This window comes from Ambystoma mexicanum, chromosome 8 (genome assembly GCF_040938575.1).
Source record: "Ambystoma mexicanum isolate Mex_15411 chromosome 8, UKY_AmexF1_1, whole genome shotgun sequence".
Lineage (NCBI taxonomy): Eukaryota > Metazoa > Chordata > Amphibia > Caudata > Ambystomatidae > Ambystoma > Ambystoma mexicanum.
This window is the reverse complement of record NC_090929.1, coordinates 806,448,923-806,476,869: the sequence shown is the minus strand read 5'-3', so window position 1 is coordinate 806,476,869 and position 27,947 is coordinate 806,448,923. Positions and strand designations below refer to the sequence as shown.

Sequence of the window (27,947 nt, the reverse complement as noted above, 5' to 3'; positions counted from 1 at the left end):
TAACAAGGGCGCTACCCCCCAAACTTCACGCTCCGAAGTTTCTGCTCTAGAATCTTCGACGCCTTCTAAGGCCCGTAAGGGCCCGAAAACTACAAGTAGGCCTCTACCCGAGAAACCTTCCGCAGGCCCTGCTCTAGCCGCGGAAAAGGTTCCCGCTACCGGTACTTCTTCGGAGACCTTGTCTCTTGACGATTCGGAGACTATCCGTAAGAGTATCAACAGAATCGCTACGGCGGTAGGCCTAGTACCGGTTTCGTCAGAAGATATGGGCCAATCCGTTGAAAAGTTTTCCACGGATTTGGAAGACGATGCCGAGGATTCCTATGAAGAAAGCCAGGTGCCCCTCTCTAGTACTCTGAGGAGACCCTCTCAACGCCCTTGGCCTGAGGCCTCAGCGCCTACTTAGTTAGGTCCATTTGGGTCATCCAAGTGGACCACGGAACAGTTCGAGGGGTGCATGGCCGGCTGGAACAGTTTTTCAGAACTTCTGATCAACCTCCGCCGAAAAAGACTCGGGTGGACCCTAACCCAGCACAGGAAGATGTCCAACTACAAGTGGATTATCAAGAAGATACCCAGATGGACACATATAGAGACATATTTACAGAAGAGGAGGAGGCCTCTTTTCTGGACAACTACGGGGAAGATCAAGGTGTTACTGACAACTGGGAAGACACCCAGCAAGACGATTACAACTCCGATATCGTTTGCCTCGACTCTCCCCCATCCACACCGATTCGACAAGCCTTCCCGGTGGATGATCAAATGGCTTTCAACAACATGTTAAAGAAAGCAGCGGAGTTTTTCAAGATTGCCACGCTTGAAGCCTTGCCCGAACAAGATTTCGCGGAGGACATCATCAATGAAAAACCCCCGGCAAGCCAGTCCATACCCCTTTTGAGTTCAGTCACTACTCACACCCGCTCAAACTAGGGCTGTGAACCCGAGGGTCGAAAAGCTTTTCCGCCCTTCTCCCACCGACCCGTTGTACATCAAGGGACATGCGATCCCAGACTCGCTGGTAGTCACTAACACTTGCAAAAGAGCAGGGGTTCCCCTCGCCACGGGTGAATCCCCCCCGGACAAGGAGTCTAAACGGCTGTATGACTTAGGGAAACGGGTTACGTCTGCGGCGGCTTATACCGTCCGCATTGCCAATAACACGACACTGCTAGCTAGCTACGTCGACGCTCAATTGAACCTACTCAAGGAAGGCCTTCAAGAGGTTCCTGAACCTACCAGAGCCAAGCTTCTAGCTATTGTCTCGGAAGGTAAATTGGCCAATCAAAATGTGGTGAAGAATACCCTCGACTCCGCAGAGACAGCAGGCAGGTCTCTCACTCAGGGTACTCTCCTAAAACGGCATGCGTGGTTGCGTACGTTGGGCTTCAGGCCCGAAACCCAGGCATCCATTATCAACAAACCCATGGAAGAGGCCAACCTCTTCGGGAAGGCGGTGGACGATGCGTTGGAGACGGCCAAAAAGGAGCACGAAACTATTAAATCGCTGCACCAGATTTCCCAGAAACCCTCTTCGCAGAGGGGCAATCATTCTCGGTGGTCCTTTCGAGGACAAGCCCGCGCAGCTCAGAACAATTTTGGCACGGGCACCTTCAACGCAAGTCAACCTTCTACAAGCTTCACCTACTACCCCCAAAGGGGTCAGAAGCGGGGTAGGAACAGGGGCAGAGGCTCCAATTCCAAGGGAGCGTCTACTGCCGGTCAGAAATGACCACCAAGTCCAGGTCTCCTCCCATGTCTCCCCGGTCGGGGGGCGATTAACATCTTTCCTCAAGGCATGGGAGGGGATAACTTCAGACCAGTGGGTCTTAAAGACGGTCGCCCACGGTTACTGCGTGGAATTCGCCCGACCTCCACAGTTCAGACCGCCGAAACATCGACGCCTTTCACCGGAACATATTCCAGTGGAGGAATGGGTAAGGGATCCCTGCTGCATCCAACTTAACAGGAGCAATGTGATCAGGAATAGTCTCAAATGAACACTCTCAGATTCAGGTTCACGTCCTCTCCTCTCACTGCTGGTGTCAGCTAAAACTCATCCTGGACTTGGAGCAGATGGTTCCGATGCAAGGTCTTGATGTTTCTTGGCTGTCCTCCTAACCACAGTCAGTAGACAGTCAGCACTCCCAATTGATGCTCAATGATGAATGGTTGAGACTCCCACGTGTGACTCAGCTTGTTCTGTCCACTCTTTCCCAGGCTGTGGATCAACACACAATCACTAGGCAGAATACTTGCATCAATGTGCAAGATGCAAGGCAACTGAGGATCCGTGTAGCCCAGAATTGGTTTGAGGATTCGAGGAGCTCAAGTAGTGAGGGGCCGCGTCTCATTGAATGCCTCCTGGCATTAGTCGGTCCGCCTATCATCAAAGGGCTCTTGTGGATTGTGTAAATGATCTGCAGAGTTGATTGTAATCCTGCAGCTCATCTGGTTAGGCAGGTATCCTTTGATGAGGACAACAAGTGGTTGTGCGATGTTGGCAAATCCCACAGCAAATCTACATAGCAGTTAAAGAATTCAAGGAAACTCTGTGACTCCTTCAAGTTCTGAGGTCTTGACCAGGTGAGGAGGGCTTCCGTCTTTGCGGGATCTACAGGAATGCTGTCTACAGCAATAATGTTTCCGCTGCATTTGATGCTTGTCCAGCAACACTGGCATTTGTTCACACTGACCTTTAGCCTTTGCTCCCTTAGGCGATCAAACACCTTCATGAGCCTCTTGTTGTGTTCCTCCAGGGTCCTTCTGAACAAAATAAAATAATTCATGTAAACCATTACCTTCAGGTGGTTCATGTGACTGACAGTCTTTTACATGAGGTGTTGGAAATGTGCTGGTGCACCGGAAACCCCTTGTATCCTGATGAATTTGTACAATCCAAGCAAGCAGGAGAATGTCGTTTTCTCAACACCCACCGGATGCATTGGGATTTGGTAGTACCCACTACGCAGGTCCATGACCAAAATCGGTTTTCCCATCCTGATGTCCACCAAGAACGTCACATAGGACTACCATTTTAATACCAATATAGCTCAACATACGAAATATTTTCCATAGCCTTTATTGATGGAACTAATGACAAATGTTGCCAGTACTTGTAACATAACCATATGTGTTTACAGCTTGCTTGTTACCTCTTTGATATATGAAAGTACATGCAAATATCAATGTAATATTGCAGCCGCGTTGAGCATATAACTGGTATTTACTGCTTACTGTTATTTCTACGCCTTCCCACAATTGCCGATTCTTGTGCATGTGAATGTATACTTGCATGATCAATCCTTAGGGAGTCTACTTTACTCAATTCTCATTAGGACACCCAATGTCCAGCCATATGTATTGAGTGATCTTAGCCTTGGTCTCCACTTGCTAGGATTGTTTGCCAAGAAGGACCCTTTTTGGAATATTGACTTCTTTGTGCCTAATGGTTGCGTTCACCATATTATAGCCAACCTCTTGATACCTATCCACCGTGATCCTGATTGAGCCCCGCTTTTTGCCTACTGTACTGCTGTAATCCTGGGCGAGCCCCACATTTGCCTTTTGTATTACTGTATCCCTGGGAGAGCCCTGCATTTCCTTATTGCACTATTGTATTCCTTGGTATTCCTTGGTGAGCCCCGCATTTGCCCATTTCATTGCTGTATTCCTTAGGGTGCCTCAGACTGAGCCACTGTATTATTGTACAATATGAAGGGCCCCACATTTGCCTACTGTACTGCTGTATTCCTGGGTGAGCCCCACATTTGCCTATTGTATTATTGTACTAATGGGCGAACCCAGCATTCACCGAGTGTATTGCTGTATGCCTGGGAGAACCCCAAAGCTGTCTATTGTGTTATTGTATTCCCTAGTGATCCTCGCATTTTGTGCCCTACATTCCTGTATTCTATGGTGAGCCCCGCATTCGTCCATTGCATTGCTGTATTCTATAGTTGCTTCGCATCGAGACACTGCATTGTGATACTCTATGGTGTGCCCAGCATCTACCTATTGTATTGCTGTATTCTATGGCCATTTCTAAAGGTTTTATACTGCCATTTGAACCGTGCCACTGATTGTTGGACAGCTCTACTGGCACAGTAGCATACCAGACAGCATGTCAGACACACCTGCTTCTGTATCGCTTTGAATTACGCCTCAAATGCCGCGCTACTGCTTCTGCAAACTTTACTGAGCTGTATCTCACCTGCGTACGGTATACCCCATGTTATCACCCCAGGGGGAACATCCCCCCTCTTATATCTCCCAACCACAACATGCATGTTGCCTGCCTCCTCCTAGCTACCTTACTGTTCAGTCTAGCTCAGGCTCGCCATCACCTCACGCTGACCCATCATTCGACCTCAGAGCTTCCCAAAGTCACAACCATTATGACCCTGCCCCCTTCACTAGGGATCAAACCGTAGAAATTCCTACCTTCCCTTAACACCAACTCATGTCACCTCAACATCAGACCCACAACATTCTTACCTGGACTGTCCAAAACCCCCAACTCCTCTAAGGTCAACACCAAACCGGATACAGTAGCAACCCTAACTCCAGCACAATGAATTAATCTATATGCCAGGAAAGGCACTCCTAACCAACCTTGCTCTACTATGGTCAGAAATGACAGGCTCTGCTAGACTTAACAATAATCTTGCCCTACAGTCTAACCCGCAAGACAAACCTTGCACTCCTAACTTGATACATTTCACAACCTCAAAGACACCCAAGAAAAATAGAGAGTCTCTAGAAAAAATGTAAACCAACCCCCCCGCCCATGACTATCCCCCAGCTAAAAGGAGGTCTAATCAATGCCATGCCACAGACATAGTCTATCTAATCACCACAGGTGACCTAGACTTCCTAGCTGTATCCAAGACCTGGCTACATGAAGCAGCTGGACCCTTCCTCGTGTTGGCCGTACCAGTCAACTTCACCATTGTGAGAGCTGACAGAGTCTCGTTGCAAAGGGGGTGGCATCGCCTTTATCACTAAATCTAGCCTACGGCTCAGAGCAACCCCCTCGCCCACTCTTAAGTCCTGTGAACTACTTACAGTTAAGCTTCCCACGTCCAAGACTAGCACCCTTACAATTCACTTAATATACAGACCCCCTGGCCTTATTGGTACCTTCGAAGAAGACGTCATGACATTACTTTCAGACAACATCAAGCCCTCATCCCAAATCTTGCTGCTAGGTGATTTCAATTTGGATTCTTCATGACCCTAACCATACACGAACCAAGGCACTACACAACGTCTTAACTGAACTGGGCCTTACTCAAAGAGTCAATCAACCTACTCACCAGAAAGATAGAACTCTTGACTGGGTAGCGGACATCAATACAGAGACCCCCATATCAGCTATCCTACCCTTAACTTGGACAGATCACCTTCTCATCTCCTTCACCACTCAGACCAAACGAGTAGAAACCAAAACCAAACTGATAGTGCCGCCCCTCCCTACGAGGAGCAAACAAAATATAACTACTGACAGGCTCTTGCCTCTCCTACTACCCACCTTGAACACCGCTTCAGAATCAGCGGACCCAGCCGAACTAGTTGAAATGTACAACGCCACCATGACCTCTGCGCTAGACGCCATCGTGCCTCTCAAACTGCGTAAAGGCAAACCCAAAGCCCATCTCAACACCTGGTTCACCCCACAGTTACAAATCATGCACGCAGAAAAAAGAAAACTCGAAGTTTATGGAGAAATCTCCCATCAAAAGAAAATAAACTCAATTTAACCGAATCAGCAAGTAAATACAAAGCTGAAATCCTTTGAGCTAAAAGAGAAACTTACAACAACCGGATCAGCAAAGCCAGTTCCAACACCAAGGAAATCTTAACGATCCTGAGGGAACTGGAATCCCTCATAACCCCTGAAGATCCCTGTAACAAGGATAAAATATGTTGCAGAGACATTCAAAATGCTCTGTAAAAAAAAATAGACACCCTCCAAAAAAAGATTGTAGCCAAAAGTCTCAATTTTGCCAAACCTGACTCAGACCCAGAACCGGCAAATCCCCAATTGAAATGCACTCCTGAATTCAAATTCTCACAAGTTACAATCATAGAGGTGGAAAAAATCATCACATCTCTCAAGCCTTCCAGATGCCAAGGCGACATCTGCTGCCCCCCTCAAATAATTAAAGAAGCTGCCAGAGACCTTGCCCCATTTATGACAAAATTAATAGACGCTTCATTTCGTACCTGCAAATTCCCAACCAACCTGAAGGACGCCTGGGTCATACCCTTGCTAAAGAAAGCCTCCCTAGACCCAACCATCCCCACAAATTACAGGCCAATTACACGGTCCCATTCCTCGTTAAAATTGTAGATAAGGTGGGCTACCTACAGATCCAGCACTTTCTGAAAACAAATAACCTCCTAGGACTCACACCACTTCATGGTACTGAAACTGCCCTGAAAAACCTAAAAATGCAAATTGAAGTCAATACTCAAGGACAAAAGGCAATATGCCCTGCTCCTCCTACTTGATGGCCGCCTTCGACTTGGTGGACCACACTATTGTCTGCAAGCACCTTTCCACTGCGGCTAACGTCTCGCACGAAGCCACTGATTGGATCCAACCCTTTCTTAACAGGTCGATGAGCGTATTCTCTCAGGCAGCTGCGCTGACCCCTGCCCAATCACATGCAGTGTGCCTTAGAGATCTTGTGTGTCCCCCATATATAAAATATATTCACTAAACCGCTATTCGACAAACTGGACCGTCTACGGATCATCTACACCAACAATGCAGATGATACCCAGATACTACTCCCCCTATCAGGCGACTACGACCGAGATCTAGTCTTCCTAAACAACACCTACCAAGTCATGGATGGCGGTCCATGGATTATGCCTGAATGACGAAAAGACAGAAATCCTAATCCTAGGTGCTCCAGCCCAACTCAATAAACTCGATGCACAATACTCTGCATTTATTATTGATGGCATCACCATCAAAGTGGCTCAAGAGACTAAAACCCTAGGCTTCTACTTAGACTCCACACTGAGCATGGGAAAACAAGCCAACGCCACTACATCCGCCACAGCGTACACTTGTAAGCCTATACATGCCTGCAAACCTTACCTATCCACTAAGAGCAGCAGCACCCTAGCGATAGCCCGAATTATGTCGAAACTCGACTACTGCAATGCCCGATATTCCTCTTCACATCTCGGGGTCAGTTTCTCACCTGAGTAGGGTCTCAGGCAGATATAGGGTCCATGTTCTGCTGGTGTCATGATACCCTCATTCAAAATATGCTTGAAAGCATTTGCCATGGAGGAAGAGTTCAGTATGGTGCCTCTATCCTCTGGTGTAGAACTGGTGCATGCTACTCCCAGGTGAACTAGGGTTGTTTGTTGGTGCAGCAAAGATGGCACCTGCAGTGGTCACTGCAGGGTGAATGCATGCAGTGTTGGTCAAGGAAGGGCAGGGCAGGGCCTGAGCTAGGCATAGGTGGTGTGGATGGTAGGCTAGCCTTTAACACTGGCCAGGTATTTAATGCCCAAAGAGGATAGGACAATATTGAGTAACACCTGTGGATGCTAAGGGGCAACGTCTCAGCGTCGACTTTCTTAGGGCCATGGCAGACCAGGATACTGGTCCTTGCTGGGCCAAGGTCTTTACCCAGGCACTTGACCTAGCCTGTGAGGGACTCGAGGGACTCTAGGGACACCGCCATTTTGAGCACATGTTGTAGGGGTGTGCTCCATGCGACATCACCTATAAATAATTAATGGTCAGTCTTAAACCCCTCACGCTCAGCCCAGCTGGCTGCTGGAACCCCATTAATGAAGATGGTGCCTGTCTATCTGCTGTGGTGGCAAATCACAATTATTACAAGAATATAATCAAATCCTTTTCCACAAATGTGCACAAAAGAAAAATTGAAATTTACACTAGAAATATGTACACTAACCCAGAGAAGAGAAAGAGTAGGTATGCCTAGGTCGGTAGGTAGGGTCGGATAGGTATAGGCACACCAGAGGTGAGCTCAGCAGTGCCTCCAAGAAATGTAAGGGGGGTGGTCTTGCCGCGCTCCACCCATGCATCCGCATAAGGTTTGGTGGTGAAGGTCATGATGGCTAGCTTCCAAACCACATTTTCCCCCTTTTGTCTCCTGACAGGGGGAGCAAGAGACTGGATGCTCAGGGGCACACAATATTAACTACGGGCATCCTTGCCCTGAAAGCACTAAATGCACCCTGCACCTTGGCCAAGTTATCTTTTGAATTTTGGGCCGTGGTCTCTGAAGCAACAACAAATCTCCTAAATGGAGTTGAGGGACAGCTTCAACATGCCGGTAAAGAAGGACAGTCGTGAATTTCATGTTAAATAAATGGGCACAGTAAAGTAGGTGAAATGTGGCAGACGTTTGGCAGAAATGTAAAGGATTCACCTCCAGCTATGAACTGGAGCCAACTCTGCTGACTTTCTACCCATTTTCAGTGAAATTACTGCGGCAGAATTACTGCTGCAGTAATTCTGCCAAAAATGCCCCATAGAGTCCAATGTGAAAAAATGGAAACATACTCCGCCGCCACCATGTGTAATCCAGCGGTAACTCTGCATGAGCAAGTGGAAGTAACCGAAAGTCCAGTGGATTTACAGACAGAATACCGCCCAACTCGTAATGACCCCCATTGTCAGGTGAGATTTCGTTCGATTGCTGATTTGGTCATGTACTAAGCAGAGCTTGATGTAACGTTACCATTACAGGAGTTCAAATTAACATAAAACACACTTGGGCCTATAAATATTTTCTTAAATTATTTCAACATCTTCACAAAACCTCTCTCTTTCTTCCTTGAAGCATAATATATCTGTAAGGCATATAATGTCAAAGAGCCCACGTATGAAAACTTTAATATCATTATACATCTTCATTAAGGAGACTTCAACATCATCACACACTATCCATGTGAGGACTTCAATATCATCACATATCAACCCTGTGGGGACCTCAACATCAGCACACACCATCCATGTGAGGACTTCCATATCATCACATATCAACCCTGTGGGGACCTCAACATCAGCTCACACCATCCACGTGAGGACTTAAATATCATCACATATCATCCCTTTGGGGACCTCACCATCAGCACACACCATCCATGTGAGGACTTAAATATCATCACATATCATCCCTGTGGGGACCTCACCATCAGCACACACCATCCACATGAGGACTTAAATATCATCACATATAAACCCTGTGGGGACCTCAACAACAACACACACCATCCATGTGAGGACTTAAATATCATCACATATCAATGCTGTGGGGACCTCAACATCAGCACACACCATCCATGTGAGGACTTAAATATCATCACAGATCATCCCTGTGGGGACCTCACCATCAGCACACACCATCCATGTGAGGACTTAAATATGATCACATATCAACCCTGTGGGGACCTCAACATCAGCACACACCATCCAGTTGGAGGATTCAATATCATTGCATTCCATCTCTATGGGACCTTGAGCATAATTACAAACTATTCTTATGGGGCCTAATATGCCATGACACACCATCCCTGTGAGGACCTCTTTGTCATCAAACAACATCCCAGTGGGGACCTGAACATGACCACACACCATCCTTTTGGTGGACTCAGTACCATCATATCAGCTCTATGGGGACTTCAGCATCATGCCATACTATTTGTATTCACATACCCTTTTATGGCCAATTGGGTGCATCTGTGGCTTCATTTGCATCACCTGAATGCATTTTCCTTCGCCTTTTGGGTATTTTTGGTTAAAATCGGCCACTATTTTTGGCTGTGTTTCGTTCAGTATTTTAACCTGAAGATAGGATGGAATTAGCATTTTTATTTCCAGCTCTAATTCCACTGGAGGATGTATCCCCGGGGGAATTATCACTGGTTTTCATTGCTTATTCCTCCAGTGCTAATTTCTTCAGGGTTAATTCCACCAGAGGAATTAGCGTCCATTTTCAATAACCCGTATATCAGCAGACTGATCAAAGTGGCGGCAATTCCAGTACTGCCACTTTGACCCTTAGAGATGAACTTGTAATGAAACCAAATTAGTATCAATTAAACATTAACCCTGTGAATATGTTTGTGTAATCAGACAAAATGTGATGCCAACATTCAATTAATTCACATATCAGACTATAGACAAGATGACATCAGTGCACATAATGTGTTGTCTTCACAGTGTGGACAAGATGACATCAGTGCACATAATGTGGTGTCTTCACAGTGTGGACAAGATGACATCAGTGCACATAATGTGTTGTCTTCACAGTGTGGAATTCAATTTCATCACACACCACCCCTATGGGGACTTCAACAAAATCACAGAAAAATAAGGAAGTAAAGTAAGTCACATTGTGATTGGTTTGTTACAAAGTAGCCAATGCTTAAAATGAATCTGGATGTGTGTTGTGCAATGAGGGAAGACTTATGTTGCGTATCAATTATATTCAATTCTGTAAACATACAAAATACACAAAAAACAGCTTAATTTCATTATTTTACATTTAAACGCAGAGTTCAGGCCATTTAAAACACAATTGAATTTGTGTATAAATGGTTCCCATGAATCTGCTGTCTGCTGCCTAAGCATGTAGGGCATCTGATTTATCAAGTGTGTTTAAATTCCTGTCTGTGTGTTGATGACTGCAATACCACACCCACCCTGCGGGGGCAGAGCTGAGTAAAAAATCAACACACCAAAATAAACACAGGTCCCCACAAAGCCATTTTTTAAAAAGTTCTAAAAATTGGCACAGATGTCTTTTAAGTTGTTTTAAGTCATTTGGAAGGCATTACCATGTGGGGACTTGGGTTTAGGTCCCCACAGTGAAATCAAGTCCCCACAGCGTGTGCATGTTTACACACCCAAGTCCCCACAAGGATAGTAACTAACACACACACACACACACACACACACACACACACACACACACACACACACACACACACACACACACACACACACACACACACACACACACACACACACACACACACACACACACACACGTTCCAAGATGGCAGTTTAATACGAAGCGAAAGACGGCAAAACAGAAGGGGATTGCAAGGAGGGAAATGCCCTTGTCCTTTTCAACGAGGAACCGTTACCTTCATGAATAGAAACCATAAGATCAGGAAGAAAGTCGAAGAATCCTGCATTGTGTGTCAGAGGTATCCAGGGCCCACCCGCGTCGATATTCAAGGCGGGAAGAACCGCCTGCCGCTGTGTTGCTGTCCTTAGCTCCTACAACAAAGCAGCGCCAGTGAAGTCAACACAGCCGGTGAGTCGGGGAGACTGATACCAGACCTGTGTTGAATACAAGGTTTCAAGCTGCAACATTATATGGTGAACGCGAGTAAAGGTGAACAAAAGATGAGTGATTGAACTTTGAAACCAACAGACAATGCCCTGGACAGAGTGGTCCGGCACCGCATGAGTGCTCATTCGAAAAGTCTCTGTAGGGTAGCCAACTGAGTTAAGAAAGGTGAAAAACTGGCAAAAGAAGTGTACATCGAAGTGGTCCTGCAACGGGGTCTAGCAAAATCCTGTGAAAGTCTTTGATGCTGATACTGTCAAGCAAATTGATGACAACATAGATAAAGTTGATTTGAGCCCAAAGGAGGGAGATCAATTGAAAGCTTCTGGAAGAAAGCAGGTAAGTGGTAAAGTGAATTAAAGTTGTTTTGAGCCTGGAGAGAGACTGATTGAACATTGTGCCGAAAGGGGATCTGAGCCCGGATGAGGGGGATGCGAGGTGAATAGTGAATCACCTGACAAATTGAGTACCTGTGAAATCCTAAGAGGAAACTAACTTATTGTTTGTTTGTTGCATCAGGTCCTCTGTAAGAAGAGACTTTGAAAGGCAAGGAGACTTGGGCACAGAAGGCCCTGATGCTAATGTGTGAACTGCACCCTCGAGAGAAGCCAGAGACTGTGGTAAGCTCGAGTGTACCGCCTTGTCCTGTGCTGAAAATGTGGGGAAGGGAGGCCAATGGCCTGAACAGCCTGACATATCATTTCTTGAACACTTCTTTCTTTTTGCATAACATTGTTTTCCACACTATTTGTATTTAGAGCTAAGGATTGGCCATAGGTGTATTAGTATAGACCCTTTTATTTGACAAGACACCACTAGGACCGCGTTATTATTTGATGGTCGTAGCTTGCTCCCATCTGTAGAGTTGGGATTAGATGTGCATTTTTCAAACCCTTTTTGAAGTTCAACAAACACCCTTGAAGTGTGGTCACTTGTGTCTGCCTTACTGTTGATAACATGCCTTCCTTACAAGACCCAAGGGGACTTGTGCTGATGGGAGAGGCAGGTTCTGAATTCTCAACTGCTTTGGATGGGTGCTAGTCAGATACGCTGGGGGTGATTGTTCAAGATTCTGAATGCAGAGCAAGAGATCCCCCACAGCTGCAAGTCCTTTCTTTTGAAACTTTTTATACTTCAAGTCTTTCTATCATGCGACTAAGCTGCAGGTAGATTACCGCCCGAGTGTTAGCGGCTGGATAGGTTATCTTGGTTCTCGATAAAGGGGGCTTTGAAAATGATTGCAGCAGCTCATGCAAGCAGTTAGTGGAAGCTAGCATAGAACACGTAGGCTCATGTGATTAACAGAGCAGCAGTGTGGGGGCAGCTTTCAGTGGCATGAGCAAGGCCAGTGAGTAGCAGGTTTCCGATATGTGAGAGAACAAGGACCTGGTAATTGAACCACTCTTGGAGTAGGGAGAAAGGGACCGATTTTCCTGTTGTCCCTCAAAAGTCTCTAGACATTTTTATAAGGTACTAGTTACCCCACAACGCACTGGAGGTTCTGGCAGGAGCTCAGTAAGTGTCAGGCAATTACTCGTCTTTGAATGGATACTCATTTTTACTAGAGTGTATGGATCTGTCTATATCAGAAGTAATTTGCCTTCCTAGTCTTTGAAATTGTGGTCCTGAAATGTTAACTTTAATCTCTTGTGCCTGAAACCAAACCATCAACATCTTCATAACGTTTTGTGCTGCTTTAACATCTGAGGAGAAGGAGTCTAAGCAAAACTCCCATTGAAGCACCAGGATCAAGCAGCATTAGTGGAGGAGACATTCACTAACAGCTTTAACCTCCTGAACTACAGAGCCTTAGGGAGACCAGTCCAGATTGCCAATGAAGACAAATGATGCTGCTCGTTTGCCAGCTCCCACCCCTCCAATTTGCCTAAACAGTTCACAGCATGCACCCAAGCAGGCTTCAGTGGCAGCCTGTACGGATCTAAGTGGAAAAAAAATAAAAAATAACAAGGTGGAAAAGTTGAATCACAAAAACTATTGTTTGGCTTTTTTAATGTTTTAAAAAAAGATAATGCGGGGTGAGACCCACTACATTAAGTTATACGCTTACCCCAACCCATCGATTTTTTAATAAAAATGTGCGAAAATCTCACAAAAAACCACCCCAAAAAAACGTGCTCTTTTCCACCTCTTTATTTTCTCATTCGGTTTTTGGGGGTAATACTGCATGTACTAAACCAAGTACTTTCCTCTGGCTTCACACACATCTCCCTACAACGAAGACTGGGCTATTCCATTTGTAATTTGTAGAAGCCACACTATCCAAAAGATGCATCTCAGCACACATCGCCTCGACTCCATTCTACCTGTATGGACCTCAGGACAGTGACAAGTCTATTAAAATGGCCTTGAAGCATGTATTCTTGTGACTGCTCTTGCCTAGCACGTATCTTCTTGTTATTTTTTACTTTTAACAGTATCCTTACTACAACTATGTGACTCAACCATCTGTTCTCCTGCAACATTTTTAAAGCTTTTTCTGCCAACTAGAAATTGAGTGCAGATCTTATTTACAGCCTCCCGACCCTCAGCTCTGTTCCCTCTTACCAGGTCTTCCATTGGTATATGCTCTCCTTCAGTCGGAAGCGAAAATGTGGCACGTGGTTTAGCTGTGAAGGTTGCAGTTCTTTGCACTCTTCTCGGTTTATACCTTCTTAATCCATCCACTCTCACTCTGTCAGGATGTGAAACGTGGCTCCTGGGCTTAGGTGTGAATACTCTGTAACCTCCCTCAGAGAACTTTATGGTCCTTACAAAGTATCTGATGGAATGCTTTATTTTGAATATGCTTTATTCAAGTCCCATTACACGCGAATTGCTGGAGAATGTGTAAAATACATTAACCTCATAAAGGGATAAAAATAAGGATTTAGTGAACTGGGGCTAAAAAGCAGGCCCTAAATATCAGGCACCACTCAGTAAGCAGGAACGAACTACCTATGGAACAAGGAGCTAGTTCATAAAAAGTCACAAATCTAACTTGTACATAGGATACACATACTATTTTGTTAATTAAATATGATTCACTGTGTTTTAAAGTCTTCTACGTATGGCCTAACGCTCATACATATTTCACAGCACAGTTAATGTCAGATAGGTATGTTTGAACAGCAGCTGTTGGCTTAGGGGGTCAGAGTAGATCCTGGTAGCTGTTGGTGTTAAGCTCTTCTAGAAGTATAAATAGCTCCAAGCTCCTGACAATTTTGAACCCTGTTCTATAATCACGCTATTGTTTAACATCGGATTAGTATGCTTATATCGAACCTAGTCCTTCTGCCATCCTCAGTATCAAAGTTGAAACTAACTGTGCAAATGTCTTAAGTGGTTTCCAAATTTAATAAAACATTGTTCCCTAGCAAGGAGACCTCTTACTAGAGAAACACAAGTTTGAATCCTGCTCATCTTCCAATCAGGAGAGGTGGGGATTTATTTTTAATAGAGATTTCAATTTTCTTGCAACAAAATTAGCCACACAAATGAAGCACTAGTCTCGCCTAGCATCAATACAATCAAGACCCAGCATTATACACATCGTATTATTATCAGTTTGTAATATTTGATGTTATTAAATTTCCAACCGTAGAACTCTCATTTCAATTCTACTCCTCTAAGGAATATTGACTACACTCTTAATTTTATTAGTTTTCTGCAGTATAATATTATGTTATGATTTCTTTCCAATAATTCTTTATTGGATTTTACAATGTGCAAAAAACATGAAACAAGAACAGACAGTGATACAAAACTATACTCACCTTTAAACAAAAGGTGAAATAATCAAAGAAGCCCAAATGCACCATGACAGACGAAAAAGTAGAAAGTCCTTCTCTTCTTGAGACACCTTTGGTACCACATCCCTACCCTCACCCCATCAAATCTCCTGTAAAACCATCTTAGTCAGCATAACACAAACATAGCTGACATTTTAAGAAAAAGTCCAAAAGGAAAAAAATAGGAAAGGTTATCTGACACAAAACCTCCCTTCCAATTGCCAGTTCCCCCTGCTACACATTGGCAACGGTCACAAACCACCTAATCACCTCGTTTCCATGCCCACACTACACAGCCAGGATCGCCAACTCCCCTGCATGACAACGCATGCCCCCCTCTAAACCCGCAAATAGGTTATGAGTATGGAAATTCACCAAGTTCATTAACTTTTTAAGCATAAATGTGTATGACATGCTATGATGCTGGAAAGGCATTGGATGGAGAGGGCATCCCTGTCCTTGTACCTAGACCACCTTATTCTGTGTGTTCTGCTTATTTTCTGCACAGGAGTCCAGTTTGGACCCCTGGCAGTGAAGCTCTTCATTTTGTTCTTGGTGGACAAAGACCCATGGCACACCCTTAAGGCACCCATGGAAATGGGTACAAACCATGTACCCCTAATTGTATGTTTTTGGGCACATGTGCTGCCCACAGAGCAGGGTATGGGCGGGTGGCAACTACATGCTGATGAGACAGTGGCTCTAGGTTTCCTCCATTTCTGGAGTACCCAGGCCCTGCCATAGGAATCAATGGATTCCTACACAAAGGCAGGTTGGCCACTGGTGGCATCTTGGTTTCTTATGACTTATCCCCTTGTTTATAAAATGCCTGAGAAGCCCTGGCTCTCTCCCTTTCCCCTGAATGGTTGTTGGGTGGAAGGACCATACATGGCTCTGGGGCTGCACCCTGCCAGACTGGCTGGAGCCTTCCCAGGGTTTGTTTGTTTTGGGTACACCCATGGGGTGGAGCCTACCTGAATGGAGGGAGTAGTAAATATGCATTCTGTGTTGTGAGTGTCTGGTTTTGGTTGTGTGATACAATGCCTGAGCCAGCCCTGACTGAAATAGGAATAGCTAGTTTCACCCCATGTGGCCAGGCAAAGGCAGCCACTACCGGACCCTAACCCTGGGGGTGGTATTAGGAGAACGGATCACCTGGGATGAGAAGGCCATCCAGGGAATGTGGGGACTTTGTGAGGAGCGACGCAGTATTCATCCTCTTCTAAGAATGAGGTTTCCATAATGACTGAATATTTAATGGATTGTCGTCACAGTGAGGTCTCCCTCCCAGATTTAACCAATGTATTAAGCACAGGAACCCTCTTTGTAAATATGAAAGCCTTGATGTATATAAGGGACAGGGAGTGGAGTTAATACAACTACTTTCAGTAGCTATGATTCTACATTGTGTTTGGATTATAAACCTAAGAAGACCATTACTTCCTTTACAATCTTCCTTAAAAGTACATTTTATAAATCCTCTAAACAGAATGGTTTTGATAATTAATTTTAGGAAGAAGCAGAGGTCGAGGCAGTGTTGACAGCGGGACGCCGTGTGGAGAGTCTAGTGGAGGTCAGGATCCCTGGTGTATGCAGAGCATGCACAGCAGGAAGCAGTATTGAGGCCGGTGACCCAGAGGGAGAGAGAAGCTCCCTGCGTCCTGCAGCCTGCTTCAGTGTAAGGTTCTCACCGGTGAGCGCACAGGGTTGTGCAGGCTTCATTGACAGCGCAAGCAGCGAAAGGTCTGGCGGAAGCTGTCAAACATTGCAGGAGTTGGGAACGAACGACGAAGTGGGAGCAGCGTGTCCGAAGGAGACGCCAGGACAGACCCGTGAGTTGGCCTGATCAGGTGACCCCGGGGGGCTCTGAAGGAGACCGCTGAACTGTTTTGAATACCTAACTTTTGAAAGCAAACTGGGAGCAACGCTCCTAGTACGAGAAGTTGAATAGGAGAATATTGTAACCCATATGGCGAAGCCAAGTTGGGAAATATCCAATAAGTGGATATTATAACACGAATTGCGCAGCCAAAGCGGGGCAATATTAAACCAAATGAGATACAACTTTGCTGAAGAGGGACATCTAAAAAGGGGACAGTATAACTTATATTGCCAAACCCCAAGAAAGCTTGAGTGACACCAAGGAAAATTGAATCTGACCGTTCCATAACAAGCTACCTTGAGGGAGGAAGTTGTAAACCACATTACTGCCAGCCAAGAGGTTATGTAAAATAAAAACAAATACAGCAGGAGAGAAACCTGCATTCTAATAAGGAACAAGGGTGGGGGGGATAAGTGTAACCTTCATGGCTTATGGCAAACAGATCAATGTGAGAACTAGTATCCTTTTATGCAGTATGTTGGAAAACAAACTGTATGCCAATTGTGTTAACAAGCCTTACCACAGAGTACAAGATGTAGTAGTAAGAGTTTTATCCTGGCAGGAGATTAAACCAGGAAAGGGATACATAGTGGGTAGTCCTGGAAAACGAGTGTACCAGGAAGAAGATCATTTGAAGTACTGTGAATGTGGTAGAAGGTTGTGGTGGAAAGAAGTGGCAATCCATTACAGTGTTTGATGAACTGTGGTATAACCATCCCGACTAAGATGCAGCTACTAAAGAAGGACTATGACTTGATAACAATTGCTTGAGCTTCAGGGGAACATTTACCTTGACTTCTGACTTGCTGTGTGAAGAGAAAGTCTTTTGGTTTACCAAGCAGAAGGTTGAAGAAACAAACTATTATTTGCAAGTATGAAAACGCCTTTGAACGAAGCCAGTCACTTTGCTAAGTGAAGCATACATTGAATGAAAAGAGCTTGAATTTCTACCTGGAGTAGAACACTTGGCTAGTGCAAATACCTTTTCTGAAACTGAACTTTGGTTTGCAAAATTCTGACTTGATCCAGGGGAAGGGGATTCCACCCTGGTCACAAGGATTTCTGATTATACCTTTTGTATTTGAAAGTATATGTTACAGTGTGAAGATAAAACCACCAAATAATTCCTGATTTTCTTCAATGTATTAGTGCGAGGAACAGATATTTCTGAACATTAGGTCATTTTCCTTAGTTTGTTAGGTGGAGAAATCCTTGTTAGGTTAGGGAAAGATGGGCGTTTGTCACACCCCTATTTAATAAAATGGCAACTTGTGAGAAACCTATACTTGTGTGTCTGTCTCGCATTTCTGACCCCTCACAGTGGGCAATGTGTCGCACTGGGATGATTTCCTGAATGCAGACAGGGTGTGGCACCTGGATGGTTTTGGGGGTGAACTGTGTGTTGCATTTGGACTGTTTAGGGGTTGGCAGTGTATTACTCTTAATACATTTTGAGGGTGCGCATTGTCTCTGGACGGTTTGATAGGGGTAATGTAGCGTAGTTGACAGACTTTAAAGTAGGCAGCATATTGCATCTAAATGAACACTAAAGGTGGGCAAGGGGCAAGGGTTTGAGGGACACAATGTGCTCAATTTGGTCTGATTAGGGGTGGGCAATGTATTAGTCTTCAATGCATTTTGAGGGTTGACTTTGTCTCAGCACTTGAACTGCTTGATGGGGGAATGTTTCGGGGGGGAATGTTTCGGCAGTTGGACCGGCTTGAGAATGAGAATGAGCAGCATATCGCACTTAGATTAACTCTGAGGGTGGGCAATATAGTGCCCTTAGATAGATACAGAGAGAGGGGAGTATTTTCCACCTAGATGGATTCTCTGGTGATAGCTGTTGTATAGCACTTGGGAGGGCTGTCCAGCTGACCAGGAGGCTGCACTTAGTTGAGCCAATGAGGGCAACTAAGTTTTGGTTACTAGGTGATGGCAGAATAGGTTCCACGTCATGGAATGCAGGTGTTGGCAAAATGCTGACTTTCGGTGGAGTCGAGGTCGTAAATATTGCCATTTAATGATAGCTGGATGTATGCAGAATACACCCACGACAATTAATCAACCCAGATGTTTTAGAATCTGCTGAATGTACCAATTCTAGGCTTTCACCTGATTATAACCAATGCCTTTATTGCAGTTGCACTTCACGCTTTTGCCAAAGGCGCGGTTACACGCTTTCACGCATCTGCTTTCTCATACAACTCGAAAAAACACTTTGCTCATCAGTGCTTTCACAACAAAAAATTCAAACTGTACCCACAACACACTAATATCTATCCTCTTATACAACCCCTCCAGCTTATTTCCCCAGGTGTACCTCTATCCACCTATATACAGTCCAATTACAAATGGGTGGCTAGCAGGGACTTGGCCAAGCCCTCATAACTTTTAACAGCCATTATGCACACATGCATATTAGAACCCCCTACTTTCCCATACTTCAGTCCCTCTGAGGGCATTCAGCCTACAGCATGTTTGGACCATACCTCTGGTGAAAGCCACTATACAAATGATGAAATGAAATCTAGAACTATAAACACACGTGCTATTACAATGTTGACCATTAATGAATGTATTTTTCAATGGGGGCATAAACTATTGTCATTGCAAAAACTAGGTACTTTGAAATCATTATTTTCTTTAAATATACATTGTGCATTAATCTACTTCAAATTAGCATGTGCTAAACTGAACTTATGTCCCATGGTACAATACTTACAGAGTAGACCCACAAGCTGTTGAATTTATAATGTTCAAAAACACAAAGCACATACACCCATCAACTCACAGTTCTCAAAGTAAAACTTGTGGAAATCCATCCCTTCAACAAGGTTTCCAAGAGCTTCTGGTTCAAAAGAGGTCAGGCCAGGGTCACAAATCTTTCTAGAAATGAAAAAAACAATTGTGTATGACAACACATTTTGCTCAGTTTAACAGGGCAGCTAAAGACACACCTATAAACAATGCACTTTAAAAAAAGAAATAGCTTACCAGCAGCAATATTCGTGCATCTTGATTTCCATTATAGGATAACCTGCTGCACATTATCCTACAAATCGTGTGAATCAAGCATTGGGGTATCTGTTACAAGGCTCATTTTTTCTGTCACAGGGAAATCTACAAGGTCACAACACTAGTGCAACCGTTAGGGTGTTTTAGGGCAAGTTTGTTATCTAAAACAATGTTAAAAACACCTGATTTCCCCCACATGGTTGAATTGCCATTAAAATGAGGTGTACCGAACCAACCTAAAATATGTTCCTAGGAACTACTTGACCATAAACTGCCCAGTTAGATTTAAATCTCAACAGCAACATGTCTTAAATGTATAAAAAAGGCGGCACGTGACAGCTACTAAAACATACTGGAACTAATTTGTTCTGTAAAAAAAAAAGCAGTCTTCTTGGACGCACTTCTAACAGTTTTCTTGCTGTCTGATAAACACTAATTATTCCTGATTTGGAGATTGCTTGGCTTTTGGCAGCTCATCCTAACTTTACAAAGAGATGCGTTGCAGACACCAGGCAGAACAATCAGCAAGTTAGGGGAGTTGAATGTGGAACAAGAGAAGAAAAGGAAAAAGGCTGCACACAGATGGCTTCTGTCGCTCTCCGTCACTGCTGCTGCTTATGTAAGAATTGGGTTGAGGACATTCGGTTTGGATCTCGCACCAACCTCACAGAAATGGGGTAGGCTATCTCAATATTCATTTCTCCCCACTCCTCCCCGCCATAGGCAAACCAAGCCATCACCAAGTCATACTTAGTCATTTGTTTCTTCATGGTCCTCAACCTGAAAGGGTGCCAACATATTGCCCATTCGGTTTGGTAATTGAATGTTTTGGTGTTGCACATTTTCCCAGATCTTTGTACACGTCATTGCTTAATTCAGTTTATAAGCTGGTGTGGACTCCACTTATTCACAGCTTCCAGGGATACCAACATACTTGCAACGTTCTTGTTTGCTGAAAATCAGTAATCCACCTTCCGACTTAACCTCAGGTTCCTTATTCCGACCCAATCAGCAGTGTTCAAACTGTGATGGTATACTCTTCTTCATTCCTCAAACCACTTCTTATATCGGGCTTGGTACTGTAACGCCCTCTGAATCAGTTCCTACCTGTTGTCACGGAAGGGGCACACAATTTTGAGGTTCACAGACCATCCAAGGGTGTTTGGTTTTGGGCCTTAGAGGGTCACTCTCAGCTCCCGTGGGATGCCCCTCCCTGGCCCAGTCATCAATAATATCTGGTTAGTGCTACTGAGCGGTAACCCCTACTGCCTAGTAGCTGCCCGAGTCTGAGGGTGTTTTTTCTGAAAGACAGTGACCTAAACTCCTTCTGGGGCTTCTCAGACTGTCCCTCCCCCACCTCAGGTTAGAGTTCTAAGGGGGATGCCAATTGTGCATTCCACTTGCTATATTGGAAACAAGTAATTCATCATTCATCCCCACGCTCGCCTTGCCCGCTCCACTTACTACTAGACCCCTCCTCCTCACAACATTTTAGTTCTCAGCTCCATCCTTTGAGGTTGCCAATGTTTCTTCTGCTCCTTCTACTCCCCTCTCCTTTGACTGATGACACTCTCCTCCCTCTCTTCACATACCCACTTCCCAATCACTCTACACTAAACAGCCTATTTCACATGTTTCTCAGTCATACTCACTCACATTGCAGTACCCTGGTCACATCCCCAAGCCATCTGCCGTCAACTCTACTTCACATGTCGTTACACTCTGTCCTCCAGATGGTCTCTTGGTCTTCCATATCCAACTCTCCCAGTTACCTCACCCGAACAACCCACACTTCTGGTTTCCTGTGGGGTGTGTAAGGAACTCATGGTGGCAACAGTAAAGACAGACACAAGTGATCAAAGTTTAAGTTAAACTGTAAATGCATGGTGAAAAAACGCCTAACCTAAATCTGAGATGGGAGCAAGCTTCGACCAACAAATGAAAAATAAGGCAGTCCTTGTGGCGTCTTGTAAAAGTACAAAGGCCTATACTAAAATAACCAATTGTAAAATTCTTACAACTAATTACAGAAAGAGTGTGGGATAGGGTTTTCAATAAAGGAAGAAGTGTTCTCAAACAACAAGTCAGGATGTGATTGCAAGGGGTCTCCCTTCCCCACGTTTTCAGCACGGGACACGGTGGGACCTTGGAGCACAGCACAGGCTCAAGCTTTCCCAGCACGATCCGACAGTTTTGTTTCAGCAATCAGGTTTTTCGATGGTTAAGTCTCCTTTTCAGTAAAAAGTCTCTTGCCTTCAGAGACCTGATGTATTCAACAACAAACAAACAAGAGTTCCTTTCCAAGTGGACTTTGGGTGAGGAATTTTCACCCCTCGATCTCTCTCAACTGGGCTCCAACCCACTTGACAAGGGGGACAATTCACTTCCCCTGGTCTTCAAATACTTCTTACTTTCACAAATCTTAATGTCTTTTTCAACAGTTCTTCAGGCTTCGTCCTTTTGTGTCAGCTTCCCTCTGCCTGGTTTATTCTTGCCCATTTTTACCGAACAGTTCGCTATGGGACTTTAGATCTCGCTCCTTCTCGTTAGCATCCCTCCATCTGGTTCACTCTTGCCAACTTTTGCAACACACTGTTCCAGCGCTCAATTCACCAAGCAGGATTAATTTCCCTTTCTTTCACAATCATCTGTCGGTCAAGACTTTCGAAAGTACAGAAGATTTTCCAAGACCCCTGTATGACCACTTTGACCTCTTTTCGCCTTTTCCCAAGGCCTTCTGGTTATGGTAGTCTCTACCATCGGGCTATTGCCCAGAGTTTCCTGCGTGAGCACTCATGTGGTGCCGGACTCCTCTGTTGCTCGTTTCCCCCCTCTTTTTTCAATAGTTCCTTTAAACCTTTTAAAGTTCAAATTAGCCACTTTTCGTTCAACACAGTTCGGTTTCTTATCCTCTCTCCCCTCGACTCACTGGCTGTGATGAACCGCTTGGCTTTCTTCTCCTTCGAGTCAAGGTTGGTAGCACAGAGAACGTCGTCTCTCCTCGGGTTGGTTATCAGAATAGGAGGTCTCGTGTACCGTAGACATCTGCTGCAACACACGCTGGCTATTGTTTGCGGTCTTCTGATTCCTTCTGTGGAGTATTCATGGGTCCTGGTCGGAAAGGGCAAGGTCACTTCTCTCCTCGTCACCCCCTCAGTATGCGCTGTCTTTCTCCTCCTCTTGAACTGCCGTTCTGAGTTAGCTCTCACTTTGTGCTGTCTGCCTTGCTAGTTCTGTGCTCTTGTTCTACACCTTTTATCCCTGTGGGGAAGGGAAAGGGCCAAGGCCGTCAGGTGTGTGTGATTCTGGTCCTTTGCCTGACCCTTGTTAGCGACATGTCACGTAAACGGCTTTGGTGTTAGTCAATCGTCTTTCGTGTTGTGCAAAAATGTTTGTGTTGGGAAAGGGGAGGGGTAATATTTGGGAATATCCTACGTGGTAGGATGGGGAAAAGGTGTTGAAAGAAGGAGGATACTGTGTCTCACCCATCGGTGTTCCACTCCCACTCCCCAAGGACCCCCCATCTAGGTGATACTCCCTCACTGGTCTACCGCCAGGAACTGGATCCAACAGTGATGCCGGTGTCCTGGCCACCTGGATGACAGATCCTTGGGGACTTGCTAGGGAGACACCTTCAGGTTTCTCACATACCCTTCCTCCATGCGATGTAGCCACATTTGTTTCACAGAGGAAACCGGGAAAGAAAATCTGCACTTGCCTGGACTTTTCCTTTTCGTTGTTCCACAGTGAAACAAGGTTGTAGGTCTAGAAGACATTGCATGACCCTAGGGTTGGAGTCTTTGTGTTGGCTAACCAAACTAGGGGTGAGTGGTCTGTAACAAGTGTGAACTTTGCCCCAATAGGTAGTACCTAAGATGGATATTGGCCCACTTGATGGCCACAGCCTCCAGTTCCAACACAGAATAGTTTTTTTTTTACCCAGGGGCCCAACTTGCGGCTGGTGAATAATATTGGATTTTCCAATCCATCGCAAACCTGTGACAGGACGGCTCCTAACCCTGTAAGGGAGGCATCTGTCTGTAAGACAAACTCCTTAGATAAGTCTACTGTTCACTCTCACTCGACTAGACATCCCTAGCCATTTCAGAGAAATTCAAACAGGTTTCCTTCCTGCAGTGCTACAAAAAGTGAGATGCCCAGACTTGAGTGAGGTGTTGTGCGATACGCCCCACCATTTCTCTCAAAAACCCCTTCCATATCGAGATTAGACATTCGGGCCAGCTGAGGGTACCACTCACTATTCTGTTGAACCTTGCGGCCACACCATTCTGCCAGGGGCAAGATAGCACTGTAATGGCAGACGTTTGCCACTTCAAGAAAATGACCGACAAGATCGGACTTGAAGTGTACCCCATTATCTGTTGATAATGTAGAGGGAAACTCTTCATCACTAAAACACTTTCTAAAGCACATACTATACAGATTGCTCTGGCATCTTCAGAACACTGGACACAGCCATTAGGAATTGTAATCCATCAAGATAAAAAAGAACCGTCCCTTCGCACCAACCGTTGTCAATGGGCTGAGTTCCAAAGCTACTGTTTCCCAGGATACACTGGGCACTTTAACTGACTATAGGGGGGCTTCATACTTGTGCTTAATTTGTCACTTTCTGCACATGGTAAACAGTGCTTGATCAAGTCTTCCACTTCTGCATCAATTCTAGGCAATCAATACCATTCCCTCAACCTTCGTTTAGTCATGGTCCTCCCCAAGTTGGACGGGCATGCTCAGACATGGGTCCGGTGCCTGCTGGGCCTAGAGACCCAAGCTACCTCTCACTTATGAGTCCCAACAAGGTTGAAACAAGGCTGGGGACGGTTGTGATCTCGTGAAGAAGGATGTGATCAAGCAGTTCGGGCTGGACTGACCCTTTTGAGGTGGAACCAAGCCAGATTTACATATGGTCTTTTCACTTTTGTAATGGCTTGGCAGGCAAATAAAAGTGGTCTGGAGGGTTGGCCAGAGCAATGCCAGAGTTTCAGATTAATTCTAAACCTTCCAGCCATCACCTCTTTTGTTTTGCTGTCGTCACACTGAGCGGGACGGGTATGCCTAGACGTGGTTCCCGTGCCTTATTAGCATGGTTGACTAAGCAGCAGACAGGCTGGCGATGATGTTGATTAACGATCCAAATGACGAGGTTGTCGATATACAGGAGAAAATGAACAGCGTACTTGGGGATTAGCACACCATACTCTCAAATCCCCTGTTGCAGATGATGGAAAAATGGTTAACGAGATAAGAGGATCTGCTTCAAGTCATTGCTCACAAAAGATCAGGCCTTGAAATAACCCTCACTGAACAGGAGGTTAGGGTAGCCATGCACTTGATGCAAAGAGGCAAAGCTTGTGGACATGACTGTCTACCCATCACATTTTATGTGGAATATGAAAAGCTATAGGTGGCAAGACTTAGTCATCATTTAGAACTCATTGGAGGTTACCACTGAGGATGAGAAAGGCAGTGATTTGGAATATTTTTTATAAAACACGGAAAGCACCCACAAGAGTATAACTGTTACAGACCACTTTCACTTTTGAATGTGGATTTGAAGATATTAAGAAAAATATGACCCCTATGACTACAGTCATGTACGACTATGTCGGTCTGTGTGAATCAATCAGGAATTATCCAAGCACGAAATATGTTGCAAGAGCGAGGAGGGGGAGAAACAGCATTCAAGAACTGGGAGATTCTATGTAGAATTAAGCAATTTCTTTTTTAAATGCCGAACAAGTGTTTGATTCAGTTGGGTGGGAATTACTCTTGATTGTTTGAAGCTATGAACCTTTGGCCAGTCTTGTGCAGTTTAGAATTCTGCATACGCCTCCATTTAGTATGATAAGAGAATTTAACTCCGATAGTTGGGTAGGGAAAAGCTGCACTAAATAGGGTGGTCCTTTATCAATATGAGTTGTTGCTCTGATTCTGGAACCTTTGGCCCATACCCTAAGCACATCTATGGTTTGGAAGGGAATTAGGTTGTCCAAGCCAGAAAATACTGTAGCCCTTCATGCCGATGATTTTTCACCATTTCTGAAAGACCCTGTGAATACTGTTCCAGAAGTATTAGAAATTATCAAATGTAACGATCTGTGCTCAGGCTGTCAAGCTTGTTTCTTCATGTTCTACTGCAGCTGCCCTTACCATGGAGTCCCCCCTTCACATTTCTTAGCATATGATCTTCTGCAAGCCATCTGATCAGTTACTTCGTATTATCAGGCGAGTTATATGTGGTCTGTCTCAGTCAACTGAGTTCTGGATTAAAACCTCTCTGATTGGGGAGTGTGGGTGGGGTAGAGCTGTTGGAGAGGGGAGGCGAGAGGGTGGGTGGGGTAGGGAAGGGAGAGGGGGTCGGAGGGGGAAGGCGGGTGGGGAAGGGAGAGGGGGCGGGAGGGTGGGGGAGGGGGAGGGGACGGAGGGTGGGGAAGGAGAGGGGGGAGGGAGGGAGAGGGGGAGGGAAGGTGGGGAAGGGAGAGGGGAGTGAGGGTAGGGAAGGGAGAGGGGGAGTGGGGTAGGGAAGGGAGAGGTAGAGGGAGGGTGGGGAAGGGAGTGAGGGTGGGGTAGGGGAGGGAGAGGGAGGGAGGGAAGAGAGAGGGAGGGAGGGAGGGAAGAGAGAGGGAGGGAGGGAAGAGAGAGGGAGGGAGGGAAGAGAGGGAGGGAGGGGAGAGAGAGGGAGGGAGGGTGGGGTAGGGAACAGAGGGGGAGGGAGGGTGGGGTAGGGAAGAGAGGGGGAGGGAGGGTGGGGTAGGGAAGGGAGAGGGGGAGGGAGGGTGGGGTAGGGAAGGGAGAGGGGGAGGGAGGGTGGGGTAGGGAAGGGAGAGGGGGAGGAGGGTGGGTAGGGAAGGGAGAGGGGAGGGAGGGTGGGGTAGGGAAGGGAGAGGGGGGTAGGGAAGGGAGAGGGGGAGGGAGGGTGGGGTGGGGAAGGGAGAGGGGGAGGGAGGGGGAGGAAGGGGAGGGGGAGGGAGGGTGGGGTGGGGAAGGGAGAGGGGGAGGGAGGGTGGGGTGGGGAAGGGAGAGGGGGAGGGAGGGTGGGGTGGGGAAGGGAGAGGGGGGAGGGAGGGTGGGGAGGAGGGTGGGAAGGGAGAGGGGGGAGGGAGGGTGGGGAAGGGAAAGGGGGGAGGCAGGGTGGGAAGGGAGAGGGAGGGGAGGGAGGGAGGGGAAGGGAGAGGGGGGAGGGAGGGTGGGGGAGGGGAAGGGAGAGGGGGGAGGGAGGGTGGGGAAGGGAGAGGGAGAGGGGGGAGGGAGGGTGGGGTGGGGAAGGGAGAGGGAGAGGGGGGAGGGAGGGTGGGGTGGGGAAGGGAGAGGGAGGGTGGGGTTTAGGGAAGGGAGAGGGGGAGGGAGGGTGGGGTTTAGGGAAGGGAGAGGGGGAGGGAGGGTGGGGTTTAGGGAAGGGAGAGGGGGAGGGAGGGTGGGCTTTAGGGAAGGGAGAGGGGGAGGGAGGGTGGGCTTTAGGGAAGGGAGAGGGGGAGGGAGGGTGGGCTTTAGGGAAGGGAGAGGGGGAGGGAGGGTGGGCTTTAGGGAAGGGAGAGGGGGAGGGAGGGTGGGCTTTAGGGAAGGGAGAGGGGGAGGAGGGTGGGCTTTAGGGAAGGGAGAGGGGAGGGAGGCTTTAGGGAAGGGAGAGGGGGAGGAGGGTGGGCTTTAGGGAAGGGAGAGGGGGAGAGAGGGTGGGCTTTAGAGATTAGAAGAGGGAGAGTGGACTTTAGGGAAGCCAGAGGGGTGGGAGGGTGGGCTTTGGGGAGGCAGAGGGGTGGGAGGGTGGGCTTTAGGGAAGCCAGAGGGGTGGGAGGGTGGGCTTTAGGGAAGCAGAGGTGGGCTTTAGGGAAGCCAGAGGGGTGGGAGGGTGGGCTTTAGGGAAGCCAGAGGGGTGGG

General features: G+C 46.2%; 1 protein-coding gene across 26 annotated transcripts in view; it reads right to left on the bottom strand.

Annotated features, from left to right (window-relative positions):
* CAMK2G (calcium/calmodulin dependent protein kinase II gamma) overlaps positions 1 to 27,947 on the bottom strand; it is a 2,374,050-nt gene that overhangs the window by 121,999 nt on the left and 2,224,104 nt on the right. For all 26 annotated transcript variants that reach the window (XM_069610663.1, XM_069610670.1, XM_069610673.1 and 23 more), the window contains one exon: positions 19,828 to 19,922. In XM_069610663.1, the coding sequence (XP_069466764.1) occupies positions 19,828 to 19,922 (95 nt within the window). The remainder of the gene's footprint in view (positions 1 to 19,827; positions 19,923 to 27,947) is intronic.